This window comes from Zonotrichia leucophrys, chromosome 10 (genome assembly GCF_028769735.1).
Source record: "Zonotrichia leucophrys gambelii isolate GWCS_2022_RI chromosome 10, RI_Zleu_2.0, whole genome shotgun sequence".
Classification (NCBI taxonomy): Eukaryota; Metazoa; Chordata; class Aves; order Passeriformes; family Passerellidae; genus Zonotrichia; species Zonotrichia leucophrys.
The window spans coordinates 10,663,290-10,676,961 of record NC_088180.1 but is presented as its reverse complement, the minus strand read 5'-3'; the positions used below and the strand labels follow the sequence as shown (position 1 = coordinate 10,676,961).

At 40.2% G+C, this 13,672-nt stretch overlaps 1 protein-coding gene across 5 annotated transcripts in view; it reads right to left on the bottom strand.

Moving 5' to 3' along the window:
• Positions 1 to 203: 203 nt before the first annotated feature.
• Positions 204 to 13,672, bottom strand: part of PDE8A (phosphodiesterase 8A) — a 120,866-nt gene continuing 107,397 nt past the window's right edge. For all 5 annotated transcript variants that reach the window (XM_064721925.1, XM_064721927.1, XM_064721928.1 and 2 more), the window contains 8 exons: positions 12,642 to 12,690; positions 12,230 to 12,365; positions 10,335 to 10,533; positions 7,394 to 7,611; positions 6,461 to 6,593; positions 3,379 to 3,543; positions 2,361 to 2,490; positions 204 to 1,641 (listed from right to left, as the gene is read on the bottom strand). In XM_064721925.1, the coding sequence (XP_064577995.1) occupies positions 1,535 to 1,641; positions 2,361 to 2,490; positions 3,379 to 3,543; positions 6,461 to 6,593; positions 7,394 to 7,611; positions 10,335 to 10,533; positions 12,230 to 12,365; positions 12,642 to 12,690 (1,137 nt within the window). In that variant the 3' untranslated portion in view covers positions 204 to 1,534. The remainder of the gene's footprint in view (positions 1,642 to 2,360; positions 2,491 to 3,378; positions 3,544 to 6,460; positions 6,594 to 7,393; positions 7,612 to 10,334; positions 10,534 to 12,229; positions 12,366 to 12,641; positions 12,691 to 13,672) is intronic.

Below are 13,672 nucleotides of genomic sequence, written 5' to 3'. Positions count from 1 at the left end.
TGGCCTTGCCAAGGGCAGGCCACAAACACAGGGGCTTGCCAGCTATACCTTTCATCACCCGTATGCCATTCAACCCCCTCAACCTTTCCTTCCCCCCAAAAAAAGGATCTTAGTTAAATAAAAAAAAAATTAAAAGAATTTCATGTGTTTGTTAGTCTGCAAACTACAAAGTGCATATACATTTCAAATGAATTGGGTAGGACTTGACACTTCTTAAAATATACATTTTATTATTTTCTGGTAGTTGCTATGAAGGTTTCATTCAAATCGTGAAGGTACACAGCCTTTACAAACTTCTTGAGTTGAAGGTTTGTGTTGGTAGCTTTATGTTCTTTTTCTTTTTCGGCAGAGGAGAATACATTGGCTATAAAATGTTGAAATTCATTAGATGCTTAGTATCACCTCTTCATATACGCTGTGGAATGCTTTGTAGAAATACTATATAAAATAAGGCAGACTTTAACAGGGAGTTCAGTCATAAAATGTCATGGGAGAAAACAAAGAGTTCCAACACATTATTATTTTTGTAGCCAAGAGAAGATCAGGTGGTCCTCACTGGTTTGTGGGAGAACTACTGCAGTTCTGGTGCTCAGACAGTATACAGTTCTTGTTTATTCTACTATTCTCAAGTGAGACCTTTTTAATAAAACTTACTTTAATTAACATAAATCAGACAATATTTAAACATACACATCTATCCTTACAGTGCAATAAAAATGTATCATTGTATAGTATTTTGTATTTGCATTATGAAAATAAAAGGTCTGTACATCAATTAAATGTATATTAATGGGTATGAATCATGTAAATTTATAATGCATCTAAAGTTGGCTTTGGCTTTTAAGTATTTATAAATTCATAGAAAATATTGAACATCTAACAAAATAAATAAAACATAACATTTTAATCATAGATGCTAACGATCAACCTCAAAAATTCTTGTGTTATTTTTTACATTTGCTACTAAATTTCTTAAGGAGAACTCACTTTCAGTAGTGCTCAGAAGTGAATGATTGCACCTTCTGTGATGTGAAAAAATACAGTACATCTATTTTTCATAGATCAAAAAATTCTTTCATAGACAGTTGCATTTTAAATGTCTGATTGTTCTACATAACTGTCTGAAGTGCTTATAAAAAGCATGTAGCTTTCTCATAAAAGCTGTGAGTCTCTATTAATAGATAAACTTCTAGTGAATGTCCTTTTCATGAGGATTCTCTTCAAGGTCTTCCAGCTTCACGTGCTGGTATGAAGATATCACAGAAGCATGTTCGTAATAAACCCTCTTCAGTACAAGTACTGCAGCAATCCAGTGTAATTCCACTTGGTGGGCTTATTTCATCCAAGTCTACACACGGGACTTTGGGAAGTCAACTGCTGACCTCGTGTTCTCTTGCATGTGAAAGTTCCCCAAGTGCATGGGCTAGCTTTACTGTAATACTGAAGAGACCAAAACAAATCTGAATTCACACAGATAAAAGTGAGCTTGAATAAATATCATCTGGCTAGTGAATGACACACCATGGTCTAACTGCTATTCTGGTGGTGGTCGGAGGACTCGCAGGTTCCTTCCATCCAGTCCTTTCCAGTATTTAATGTTATTATTCAGATGCTCCATCAGATTCGGCAGGTCAGCAAATGCTAGGGAAGGAAGGGCAGAAAGTATTGAGCTTGCAGAACTGAAACAGTCACAGATTCTGTCTGAAATGTTTGGGCAACTATGTTAAGTAGAAAAGCTTAAATCTGTCATCCTGAGTCTTGAAATAGTGTTGGCTGTACAGGTCTCAGCACTCACGTAGCACTGGGGCCACTGAGAACTGTTCTGCAAATTTACTTAATACTGGTATTGTGAGTCCCAGCAAAGGAACACAGTTTTCCAGGAGGGGCATAGCTAATTATGGTTGTAATTATCCTGACCCATCAAACCTCAGTCACATGTCATGATCTGGCATTCAGGGGAGTCACATTTCTGACCACTTTTACCATGGAGGCAGCACTTGGAAGGAAACAGCTGCTCCCCCAAGCAGTTTCCAGACAGCAGAAATTTGCCTTGAAGAATAACCAATATTAACATAGTCAAAATGACTGTGCTCAAAGAGCTATCAAAGAGAATGTGTTCTGTTCTCTGTTTACAGAGAAGCAAGTTTAAGAAGTTAAAGATTGCCTGAATCTAGTATATTATAGGCAGGCCATGAGAATTGTTTGTAGCCGTACTTATAAGCAATAATGAAGTTATTAATCTTACTTGAACTGCAGGAATCTTCCCTTTTCTCTCCCTTTATTTAGGAGCCATAAAAAAGACATTTTGTATCACAGCAGCTTCAAATGTTCACATCAGGAAACAGCAGAGTTTTGCTTACCATCCCAGGCATCAAACATATCAATAATGAAGTAATCAATGAATGATAATTGGGATTTGGGGATGCTGCAAGTATTTCTGTCAAAAACTGGCATCACAACTGGTAAACCTTGCCTCCTTTCTTCATCAGTCTGCAAAAAACATTCGTGATTATTCATCTAAGACACATTCTTTTAATGGGCTTCTTTTAGCAGCAGATTGTTTGGCACTGACTAGAGCATGCATCTGCTAAATCAGAGGAGGAACCTGAATAAATCTGAAGCAGCAGCAACTTAATCTCAAGTAGCTAGTTGTTGTTCAGTTTCAGCAAAACAGCAGAAAAATAGTGCCTTCCAGGGTTTCCCAGAAAGGGATATATTTACCTTCTCTATCTGCACACAAGTTGACCCTAAGTAACTTGGCACACTACCAAGATATGACTGCTTTGGATCTAAGAGCTGCTCAACCATTGTCAGCCTCTGATGGAAGCAGTGATCTGTCCCCCTCAGACATGGCTTGGGGTGCCAAGTTCCAACTGCAGCGTTTGCTATATAATCTGTAATGATGACTGCCCTCTCCTTTTCCACATCTTCCTAAAGCCTTCCCTCAGCACAGTGTGCTAAGGGCTTACAGCATTTCTTGGAGTGAGTGCTGCTCCCATCCAGACACTAGAACCTGATGATCCTAGGCAATGATTCTTGATGATCCTTCCCATTCCAGAGGCAAAGCCAACATGTGGGTACAGAACACATCCTTGCTCTGTCCTATGGGAGTGCATTTGCAGACAAGGCTCAAAAAGCCCAGTTCCAAACTGAACAACCTGAAAGCTTAGATTTTTCAGAAATTGCACAATAGAAGTTGTCAACTTCCATCTCTCTGAAGGCACCTAGTTGTGTACCAGCATGAGTAATACCCATCATTTAAAATAAAAAGGTTATTATTCCTCACATGACACAATGCAGCCTGAGACATTCTGTGACACCCTCCCTTTTAAAGAGGTGCTCACCTGCAGTTTCAGCAGCCTAGTTGAGCTGCCTTACCTGTGCAAAGTACTCCTCAGAGATGCGCCCAGCCCACTCTATGCACTGTTCTCTGGGTCTGCACGGGTTGGAAATGTCAGCACACTTTATCAACATGCGCTTGATAAGGATACGGTTTTCAGGAGACCTGAGAACAGTTTTGATTGACTCTCCATCACCATTATTCTGTAACATTTAAGAATAAAAAACAATCCATTAGCAAGGTCTCCATGCACTAACTCAAAAACTTTTGTGCTTTGGGAATGCTTTCAGCACATCCTACAGGGATCAGTCCTGCTACCAGCTACCAGACTTGATGTCTAACTCAATTTATGGGTGGATTATCAAAGTTATCCACAGCTCTGAGCTAGCACTGAACTCCAGTTTCTGGATTCAATCACTGGCTTTGTGACAGATCTCTTTGGCATTTTTGGGCAAGTCATCTAATCCCTCTATTCCTTATCTGCCTTCTCAAAAGTGTGGAGAGGATCAATTCATCACTACACACAAAGTGATGAGGACCGTGTAGGCAGAAAAATGTAACTCTCTGCTGAAACCCAAGGATTAATGGACTTGCACATTAAGAATGGAATAGTTGGTTTGAAAAGAGAGACTGACCCAAGATGCAGAGCCACTCTTGGCACACAAACCCCATCAGTGTACCAATCATTCTGACAGCACTGCCACTATTCAGAGAGTCAGATCCCACATTACCTCCCAGCATGTTCCTCATTCTCTTCCCTTGCTGCTGGACTCTTTAAGGATGGATAGGTACAGGAGTTTACACTGCTGTCTACTCAGAATAGAAACTCTGAAGCAAGGAACATACAAGACTTTTTGGCACCTAACAAGGTCTTGCTCCACAGTCAGAGCAGGGAAGAAGTAACAAACAGTAATGATAATAATAATGTGCTACCAGTTCCTGCAGTGTTTTGTACAAAGAGGGAGATACAAAGCAGCAGAAACATTCTGACCTTTTATTAGGTCAGAATAATCATGACATTTTTCAGAAGAAAATTCTTGTGGGGAAGAAAGTTCTTCCTAAAGGAAGAAACTGACAGTAATAAAAAAAATTTGAAAGTACAGAAATGGCTCAGAAATACCAGCTCCACAGGTCTCACTAAAATGAGATGCCTAAAGCAATTCTTTTTTCTAAGTATGTGGAAGGGAAAACAGAACAAACAAGGTGAACTTCCAGATGCATGGGAAAATGATATACGAGAAAGCCAACATAAAGTGATGGAAGCTCCAGAAACACAAATATGGAACTGAGGTATGGGAAATTAAGATTGTTCAGTTACAGATGGTAGAGAATATCCCAGTAAATAAACTACCAGGGATCAAGAAAGGATGTTCACCTCTGAGATCTGCTCAAACCAAAGGCACAGTTGTACTTGCTGGATGCAGATGTCTTGGGAATAAAATGTGTTAACTGTGCTTATTCCCAGCATCCTGCTCTGAGTGCAGAGGTGTCTCTGCATGTCACATGTTGGTTTCCTGTCATAGCTGAGGTGACATCATGAGGGGAAATGGGAGGATAGAGGATTCTGGAGCTGGAAAGGATTTTTTTCAGTTTATGAAACAAAAGCAGAAAGGAAACAAACAGAGCAGCTTCTCAGCATGGCTCTTTGAACAAATTTGTGTAAAAATAAAAAATAAATTAAAAAAAAAGAAGTGGAACTGTCCCATTTGGAACAGGCAGTTGGCAGCTCAGCCTGCAAACACTGCACTGAGTCACCACCATGACTGGAAAGCAGGCCAGAAAACACACACTGCTGCTGCAGCCAGAGGGACAGCAGCCTTGAAAGAGGGGCTGACAGTGTTGTTCTGCTCAGCACAATAAATAATTTGCTTTACCCACTCACACATTACAGGCCTTTTCACAGGAACTTGCCAAACTGAAACTCCCAGCTGAAAGAAGGGAAACATTTTGCTTCTTGTTTTCAATAGAAATTATATATTCTTTGTCTTCCCATCCTTGGGTACAATTTGCTGTGAATCACAAATGCCTTGTGGGGCACATAAGTTCCCTGCAGTCTCTGGGGCTAAAGGGTAGAACTAAAGTTTTGTTTCATTTTTCTATGTCCCTGTTTTTACTCTCTGACTGCACAGGTCCAAGCCCAGTTCTTCAGCAGCACCAGCTGTTCAGCTCCCTGTGATAGGCAAGAAGAGGAGTTTTGCTTCTCATGGGTGAAGGAACAAGACCTGTTTCTCTCCCACTCTTAGATAATAAAAAGACTGCCTTCCCCAATTACACACAACAGTCATAAATGTGGCTTTCTAAAAAACATGGCAAGAAACTACAGAAAACCATTACAGCTCCTCCATGACATTGCCACTGATGCAAGCTTTATCATAACCATTTCTGCAAGTCTTCTCTTGGCAAAAATTCCAACAAAATTATACACTGCTCTTACTGGCAACAAAACTACTGGTTGAAGCTGTTATTGAAACTGGTGTGGTTTTTCAGAAAGAGTTCTTAACAGGCAATTTCTTTGTGTCCATGGGGTTCCAGATGGCTATTGATTATATGATACATAATGTCACCATCATCTATTTTAAAGATTAAAAAAGAAAGCACAGAGAAACCCCATGAATGCTGCCAGGCAGCACTGGAGGCTGAGGGCCCTTATTGCCAGAGAATGCAAAACATGCCAACCCACAGACCTGCCCTTATGCTGCACCCCAGCATGTCCCCTTGGGAGGGATGTAATTCAGCCTCTGCTTTGAGGCAAACCTCGCCTTCTTTGCAGAAACAGCCAACAGCAATGCCCAGTCTTGCCACTTCTTCCATGGGAGCAACTGGGTTAATCAAAATAACATTTTTCCATGAAAAGATACAGCCCAGGGTCCTGGTTCCAAGTACAACATCACAGCACTGTGATATTAATAGGATCCAAGTGAGTCCCACTCACCCTCAAAGTGAGTGACAACCATGTTAAGCAGAAGGGGATTCAATCCCAGAGGTGAAAGATCAATATCCAGCCTCTCTTTCTCCACATTTCTGATAAACTTTCTCAGAACACCATGTGGGAATTTCCCACTGCCAAGGGTTCCCAGTCCCTGCCTAGGCATTTTAAGCAGGACTTGCAGTGTTGCTTACCCCATTTTCTTCTAGTGCTGCCAAGGGTTTATTAATGCTGTTGACAAACTTGTTGACATGCTCAAAGTGCTTTGTCATTTCTGTTGCTAAGACCATGTCAATAATGACTTGGCGAAGGGTTCGATACTCATTCCTGTTTAAAGAAGGAAACAATTAAGAATGCTGGCTGGGTCACAAAGGGCTGGTTGCTAAAACAAGTCTAACAAAATTGCAACAGACCATTCCTGTTTGAGAGAGGTGCTAGGGGAACAAAGAACAGCAATAAAGGCTGGGGCAGCTGTGTCTCTGTTAGATGTAGGTGTGTAGGGACATATGTGCTCCAGGCATGACTGGATCTCTAGGAGAAACAGTACCTGGGCAGAAGCAGAGGCACCAGCTGCTTAGGAGGCTGCTAGGACATGCCACACCTGCATGTTCCCAAGGCTTTTAGCACAGACACCCAGCTGTGGCTCACTCCCCAGGCAAGTTTTCAGCAATGTTTTTCTGTTGTATCTTGAGAGAACCACGGCAATGGTCACATCCTTGCCCTGAATGCTTCTCTGAGGCTGCAAGAGCAACAGGTCCTTCATTATCCTTCACAGTGCTCTGTGGCTCTTTCTCTCCTTGTTCTCTACCCACCCAGCCATAGCTTGTTCTCTACATTCAGTGACACAAAACAACTCTTCTAGACTTGCTCACATTAAGATTTACACTAAGTTCCTTAGATAGGGTCTGCCTTTTCATGGACAGGAGAAACTGACAGTGGGGATTTACTCCGAGGTCTTTGCAGGAGAGACAGAAGCACTCTACTCTTGTAGAAGCAAATTTCTCAAGGGCCACGGACAGTTCTCCACCAGGCAGTGCCCTCCTCTAGGATGCCTGTTTGCCTTATGGTACACAGAAGGGAGTGAGAGATGTAGGTGGGCACACAAGGACCCTGGGGGTCAGAATTACCTCTCCATGTTTTTAAAGATGTTGCATTTTCCATCCCGGGTGGTGAGCTGGAAAGCCAGGGCAGCATGGTGGCTCTCCAGCACGGCCGTGTCGTTGTAGAGGATGGCGAGCTCGCTGCCAGCATTGCACAGGAAGGAGTTTGTCCTTCCTGGGTGATCCACATCGTGCACTGTGGCAGCAATGAGCGCGGCAACCTCGTCAATCGGATCCAGGGTTTGCTGAAAATAGAAGGGTGCTTAGTTTTCCTGGCAGACTCATTAGGAACCCTATTCTGTCCATAAGATTAAGCCAAGTCGCTGAGGAATAAAAGCCAAAACTCTGGAGATCAGCAAGGGTCAGATGTTCTACACAGAGCAATGGAAAATTCATTATAAGCTTCACTGAACATTGCGTGACTTTTTTGGCCATTTTGTACCCCTTAAATTTTGCCTTAACCACACCTTTGTCACAGCACATCAAATTAAACAAATGTAAAGTAATAAATTAGTTTGTGTTTTCTAGCAACACTGAAACCACCTTCACTTGGAGTTAAGGTATTTGGCTTGGAAAAACGACCACTACTGCTAAAAATTATTCTATTAACACCCTTTAATTTCCTTTGTCAATTTAATGTGTCCTAATCATGTTCCCCTTACGTGCTGGCTAGGTTTACAATTTGAAAGAAATGTTATCCAGTTCCTTAATAACACTGTCCTGGGTTACAGCTAATGCATATTCTATGGAGAATATTCAATGTTTTGTATCCATGGATAAATTACATGACACATGTTCTGTACTTTCTGTGTCACATTCTGATTCTGGTAGCACGCTGCACTCCAAGCTTTAAGTCTACTTGCAATGGGCATTGCTTTATGCCTATTTTTATCTACCCTGTCATGAAGTACAAACCTATTTGACTCTTAAGATTTTACACTTAAGTGCCAATACTTAATAATAGCATAAAGGAGAACAAGAACTAAGCATCTCAGAAATATTTTGTATACATTTGGAAACCAGCCTTTATGCTGTGTTTATACTGGCATTTGTGAAGGATCAGATACAAACAATTATATTAAAAATTTTAATAAAATTAAAGAGACACAAGAGCAGAAATATTCCCATTTGAATCCGGGAGCAGAGCAGATAATTTTCATTCCAATTTGCTTTTATTTGAGGTCCAAATTCTCTGTGGGCCCACTACTACCATTCAGAATAGTTACACTTGGTAGGTGAAAAGACAAACCCTATCCTTCTTCACACCTCCTGAAATTATGCAATGACCTGACTTTGCACGAGCAGGTATATTATTCATTGAGGACTAAGAGAATCTCATGGAGAAAAAGAGTAGGAAAATAATTCTTTCTGCTCTAGTTCATAGTTAGCATTGTCTGAAATACTCTCTGCTGTGTGTTAACTTCTTCCTTCTTTCTTTCAGCTGCTGCTCATGGGATTCTATTTTTGTGGTATAAATGTCAGAGAGAGGGATTTGAGAGAGGGATTTCCTCAGAGGGACACACTGAGCAGCATTCAGTCTGGCTGAGAAAGACCTGTGCAGATGGGAAATGGCCAGAAACATGAGAATACCTGGCCTGAAGGACCACAGCAGTCTACCTGACTTATTTCACAGGGATTCACAGCACTTTTACACCCAACATCAAGGCAAGGATTCTAACTTTGTTATCTTAACTCCATGAAAATGTTTTTTTCTCAGAAAACAGTTCTGAGAATATGGCTTCAATTTCGAAGCCAGAAAATCTTCCTAGGCAAGTTGAACTGAGTTCAAGTTACCAAAAAAAAAATATTCTCAGCATGAATTTCAGTGGCAGAATTGGGCTTTCTGTTTAGATTAAGCTGAACTCTGTGCAACACAAAAGCAGCTGGGCTATAACTTTGAAAAGATGAAGAGAGAATTTTGAACTTTGATTCTGCTCCTTCTGTTGCTGCAACATTTTTTTCTCTTCCTATGCCTACAGAGGAATGGAAATAACACTCTGGAAAAAGAGGAGGCAGTCATGCTTCTGTGGCATTGAAATGGATCCAGATCTTGTCTGTTTTTCATAGATATTCTTGTGAAGACCAGCTAAACCTCTGGCAAATCAGGGGCTGAAAAAATCCAGTGACATTCTATCCCCACTTGGCATACAGTATTTGTAAATCAGCCTCTGGAGAGCACACTAATGAGCTGCAGCTCCAAGTTAACGGAATTACTACAGTTTAATGAGCTGTCAGAAGCTTGTTTACAGTCACAAATTTCTCAGCCAGGTGCCCATCACTGGTGCTATCCTTAGGCAGGCCAGTTCAGAACTTTTACCCAGGACTGTGACTCAGAAATATGTGCCACCACTCTACTGCACACACACCAAGCACTGCTTTATTCCCCTGCTCCAGTCTGGGCATGTGAGAGCAAAAGTTACTGATTTATTCTGGTTTTCATGGTTCTAATAGCCCAGAGGGTGTTATGGTAGTGACAAGTAATTCTTTTCAATACTTTCCCGCAGTGCAGTCTCTATGAGCCTCAAGGCATCTTCTCCAGTGGGAGATACAGCCTACTTATGGCCTATATTGTCCTGGGAATTTTTTGCAAAATGACCATCACAAGACATAAGAGATGGTAATTTATCACATTAAATCTGTATTTGGCATGTGCCATCACAAAAATAATTATGTTATTAGCTCACCTATCTGAGAAGGTTTAACTACATGAAGGAGTTTTACTTGAAAATAAAGTTTTCTTATTCTCCTGTCAAGAACTGTTCAATTCTGTAATATTAGTATCCATCCTCCTACATATACTGTAAGAGAGATCCTAGAGTTCATGCAAAGCTCAGTTTTTTTGACCTCAGAGTTACCAAACTAGTTGGCACTGGGCAGACATTTGGCTTTTGAATCTGTTTCTGAGAGATCCTTCTTTGATTGCATCTGTATTCCCCACCTACATTGTGTCACACAGGTGTGGACTCACCTTCACTCTCTCTTTAGACAAGAAGTAAGCAGTAGCATGTAGTACATCTGCTGAATGAGTGGAATTGTGGTAGGAGTTGGAGGAATGGTAGTTAGCCTCAATAACTTGTAGCCATGACCTCAGAGTGGATTCTGAACAGTTTAGGAATTCACAGATTCCAAAGCGAGCAAATATTTTGAGACCCAGATAAACCAAAGGCCTGTGGAAAAAAAATAAACAGGAAGTTTTAAAATGAATGCAGCTGAAAGAATATTATATAGCATAAACAGTGTGAATCCACACAGCATTTTTAGCTAATGACATATGTAATGATGTGTAAGGACTTGCTACAGAATTACTGTGACATATACTGGAATTGTACCATACATAAAGTCCAATCCCCCTTAACCCCCCAATGTCAGACAAAGGTGTCTCCAGGTTTCTCTGTCAGGGAACTGCAATGCACTAAAATTCAATTAATTATCCTGGCTTTATTACCATATGTCTGCTTGGACTTAAGGCAATACTAGTAATATATTCATACTTGTGAGTCATTGAAAATCACTGTACTTATCTTAACAAATGAACTGCTGTCATTTACACACAGTAGGAAGCAATCATAATTACACTGCCTTTAATAAGAGTACAGGCAACAAAGTACCTCCTTTGTCCCTCTGTGGTCTCTCTACATCAGTGAGAACAGAGAAACCTACCTGGTGATCTCATGCACTCTGGCTGGGATAATTAATTAAGTTACTGCAATGTACCCATTAAACGCTGTAAATCACACAGACAGACTGTATTTTTACATCTTTCTTTTTAATTACTTATCTCTATTACTTCATTAGAGATCAAAATGCAGCAAAGAAAGAAGATCTAAAGCAAGCGGATGTAAATACTTTCATTTAAAATAAAATAATTTTAAAGAAGAATAAAACCCTAGGTGGTTTTGCACCTTTTTGGCTCATAAAGCCACAGCCTAATAATGAACTGCATATTTGTTAACTAAGTGCCTGACATCTTTCTTAGACTTTGGTTTTGAATAACTTTCAAAGCTCTCACAGATCTGGGATTTTGACAAAAGGTTTAAGATAGTCAATTAATTGCATGATCTGGCCTCCAAATTGGTGTCTCACTAAAGCTTTTACCTAAGACAAAGCATGATACATGAAACTAGACCCAAAAGGGGAACTTTTTATAAGCATGAGAAAATAAAACCAAGGATTTAAACAGAAAGAACAATTTACAGTCTTAGGGGGAGCCTTTGCTACTAATGAAGTACAGTCTATCAAAGCTGCTGATCTGCTTTTGAAAACTTCTGTGATGGAAATTAGTATGCCCTGCTTTTTATCAGTAAACGTTTTCAGTTAAGCTTATACATAAAATGTAACCTGCCAAAATTTTAGAATAAAGACCTTCCTCTAATCCCAGAGAAAGGTAATGGGAATTTTGCTGAAAAGCTATTCAGGAATAAAACCTTTCCAATCAAATGGAAAGAAAATAAAACTTCATCTGTATTAACTGATCAAATCAAGACCAGCATGTTGATTCTGTGTGCAGTTTGCCATAATAGGAATTTGAATCCCCACAAGAAAATAATTTGATTTGTATAACTTTTCTATTCCTGAATAAAGGAAGGCTTTAAAAAATATGCTGTATTGTCATTATACCATACCAAAGAGAAATAATCTTCACTTATATCCGTTGGGGAATTTGAAGGAAATAGTGCACGATGAAACAGAAGCTATTTAAGATGCATACATAGCTAGAAATGAGAACATTTCAGACATCTGACATTGAAAATAAAATTAATTCAGTTGTAAAAGCACAGGTAGAGAACTTAAGGATCTGATTAGAGGATGACATTTAAGTCAATTTTCAGCAACTGCAGTTTATGAGCTCTTGCATTTACTGACCTTTTATGGGTGGCAGCCTCAAGTTCAAAGATATCAAAATCCCACTGTTCCTCATTTTCCATTGCCTCTGTTATCCGTGGGGGTATGTCATTGAGGGAGATTGGAGAGCTCAGACTGCCAGCAACCTGATGAGTTTCTTTTGAGAAATACAGTTATTACTATATGTATTTATTATCAGTATATTAAGTAGTATATTTAATAGTGAGATACAATTTTACTGAATGACTATGCATTCCCTACATTAGTAACACCTGGCTCAGTAATGCTGCAGAAAAATGCTTACAGATAAAAGCCCCCAAACAAACCAAAAAAGCTTATTAAAAATGACATCTAATCACATTTCCCCCATTTCTTAAATTTCTGAACATGCTTTAGTATCTCAAATTAAATTAGCTGCCAAATTAAAACTTACGTTTTGCTGACAATATGTACTCGTTCCCTGATAATCTTCGTAAGCCATCCTGTTAAATGAAAGGTGCAAGGTAAATGGAGGGTATTGAACAATAGGTCTAGGAGATGATGAGTAGTAGTAGCACAATAACTTCAGAGAAGCCTGACTGCAGCCTGTCAGAGCCATCAGAGCTGCCTCGCCCTTATTTGCGCTGCTCAGATTCACCCGCTTTACGCAGAGCTCGTAACAGAGGAGGAACTGCAGGCTAGGGGATACAATATGGACTCAGGCAGGTAAAAACTCAGGTTCCTCAGGTGCAGATGGAGGTCTGGAATTGCAGCCTCACATCTGTCTTTGCCTGGCCAATGTGCACACCAGCTGTGGGTCTGTGCCCCAGAGCAGACACGGCGTGTCCACACACTGCCAGCCAGGAGCAAAGGTGGGAGGGAGAGGATGGAGACATTGCCCTGCTCCCCTGCCCTGGGACTGGCACATCCAGTCACCTCAGCAGCGAAACAATCTCAGGAGAATCTCAGGAACAAATTGCTGTGAGGCTTCTTTTCACACAGAACGTGAACTTGTTTGTTCTTCAGTTCCGTACCTCCTAGGCTTACTTCTGGCATGGTGCCTAGACGTGAACACTGAGATGATGGATTAAAACTAACAGAATTATGTATTTACTTTTCGTTTTATAATTCTAAATGCTGTGGCCCAAATCCTGCTTGCTCTTTTGAGGTTACAGCTGTCAGCTCATGTCTAGCCCATGATGTAAAAAACAGTGTTTAAAAAAAAATATTTCTGAATGCATCTTATTAAAAATGTTATTCACACCAATTATAGCTGAAGTAAAATGTGGATCCTGGATCTGACATGGAATATCCACTCTTAAAAGAGCTGTTATATCTAATTCTTATTTTCACATTTGTAAGTAAGTGAGTCTGGAGTTTTTTGATTTAAAAGGAAAGGGAACAGTGACTGTTCAATAGAACTGCTATGACACAAATATTTAGGTCACCAGATGCTGCCTATCATTTAGAATCAAAGATTACTTT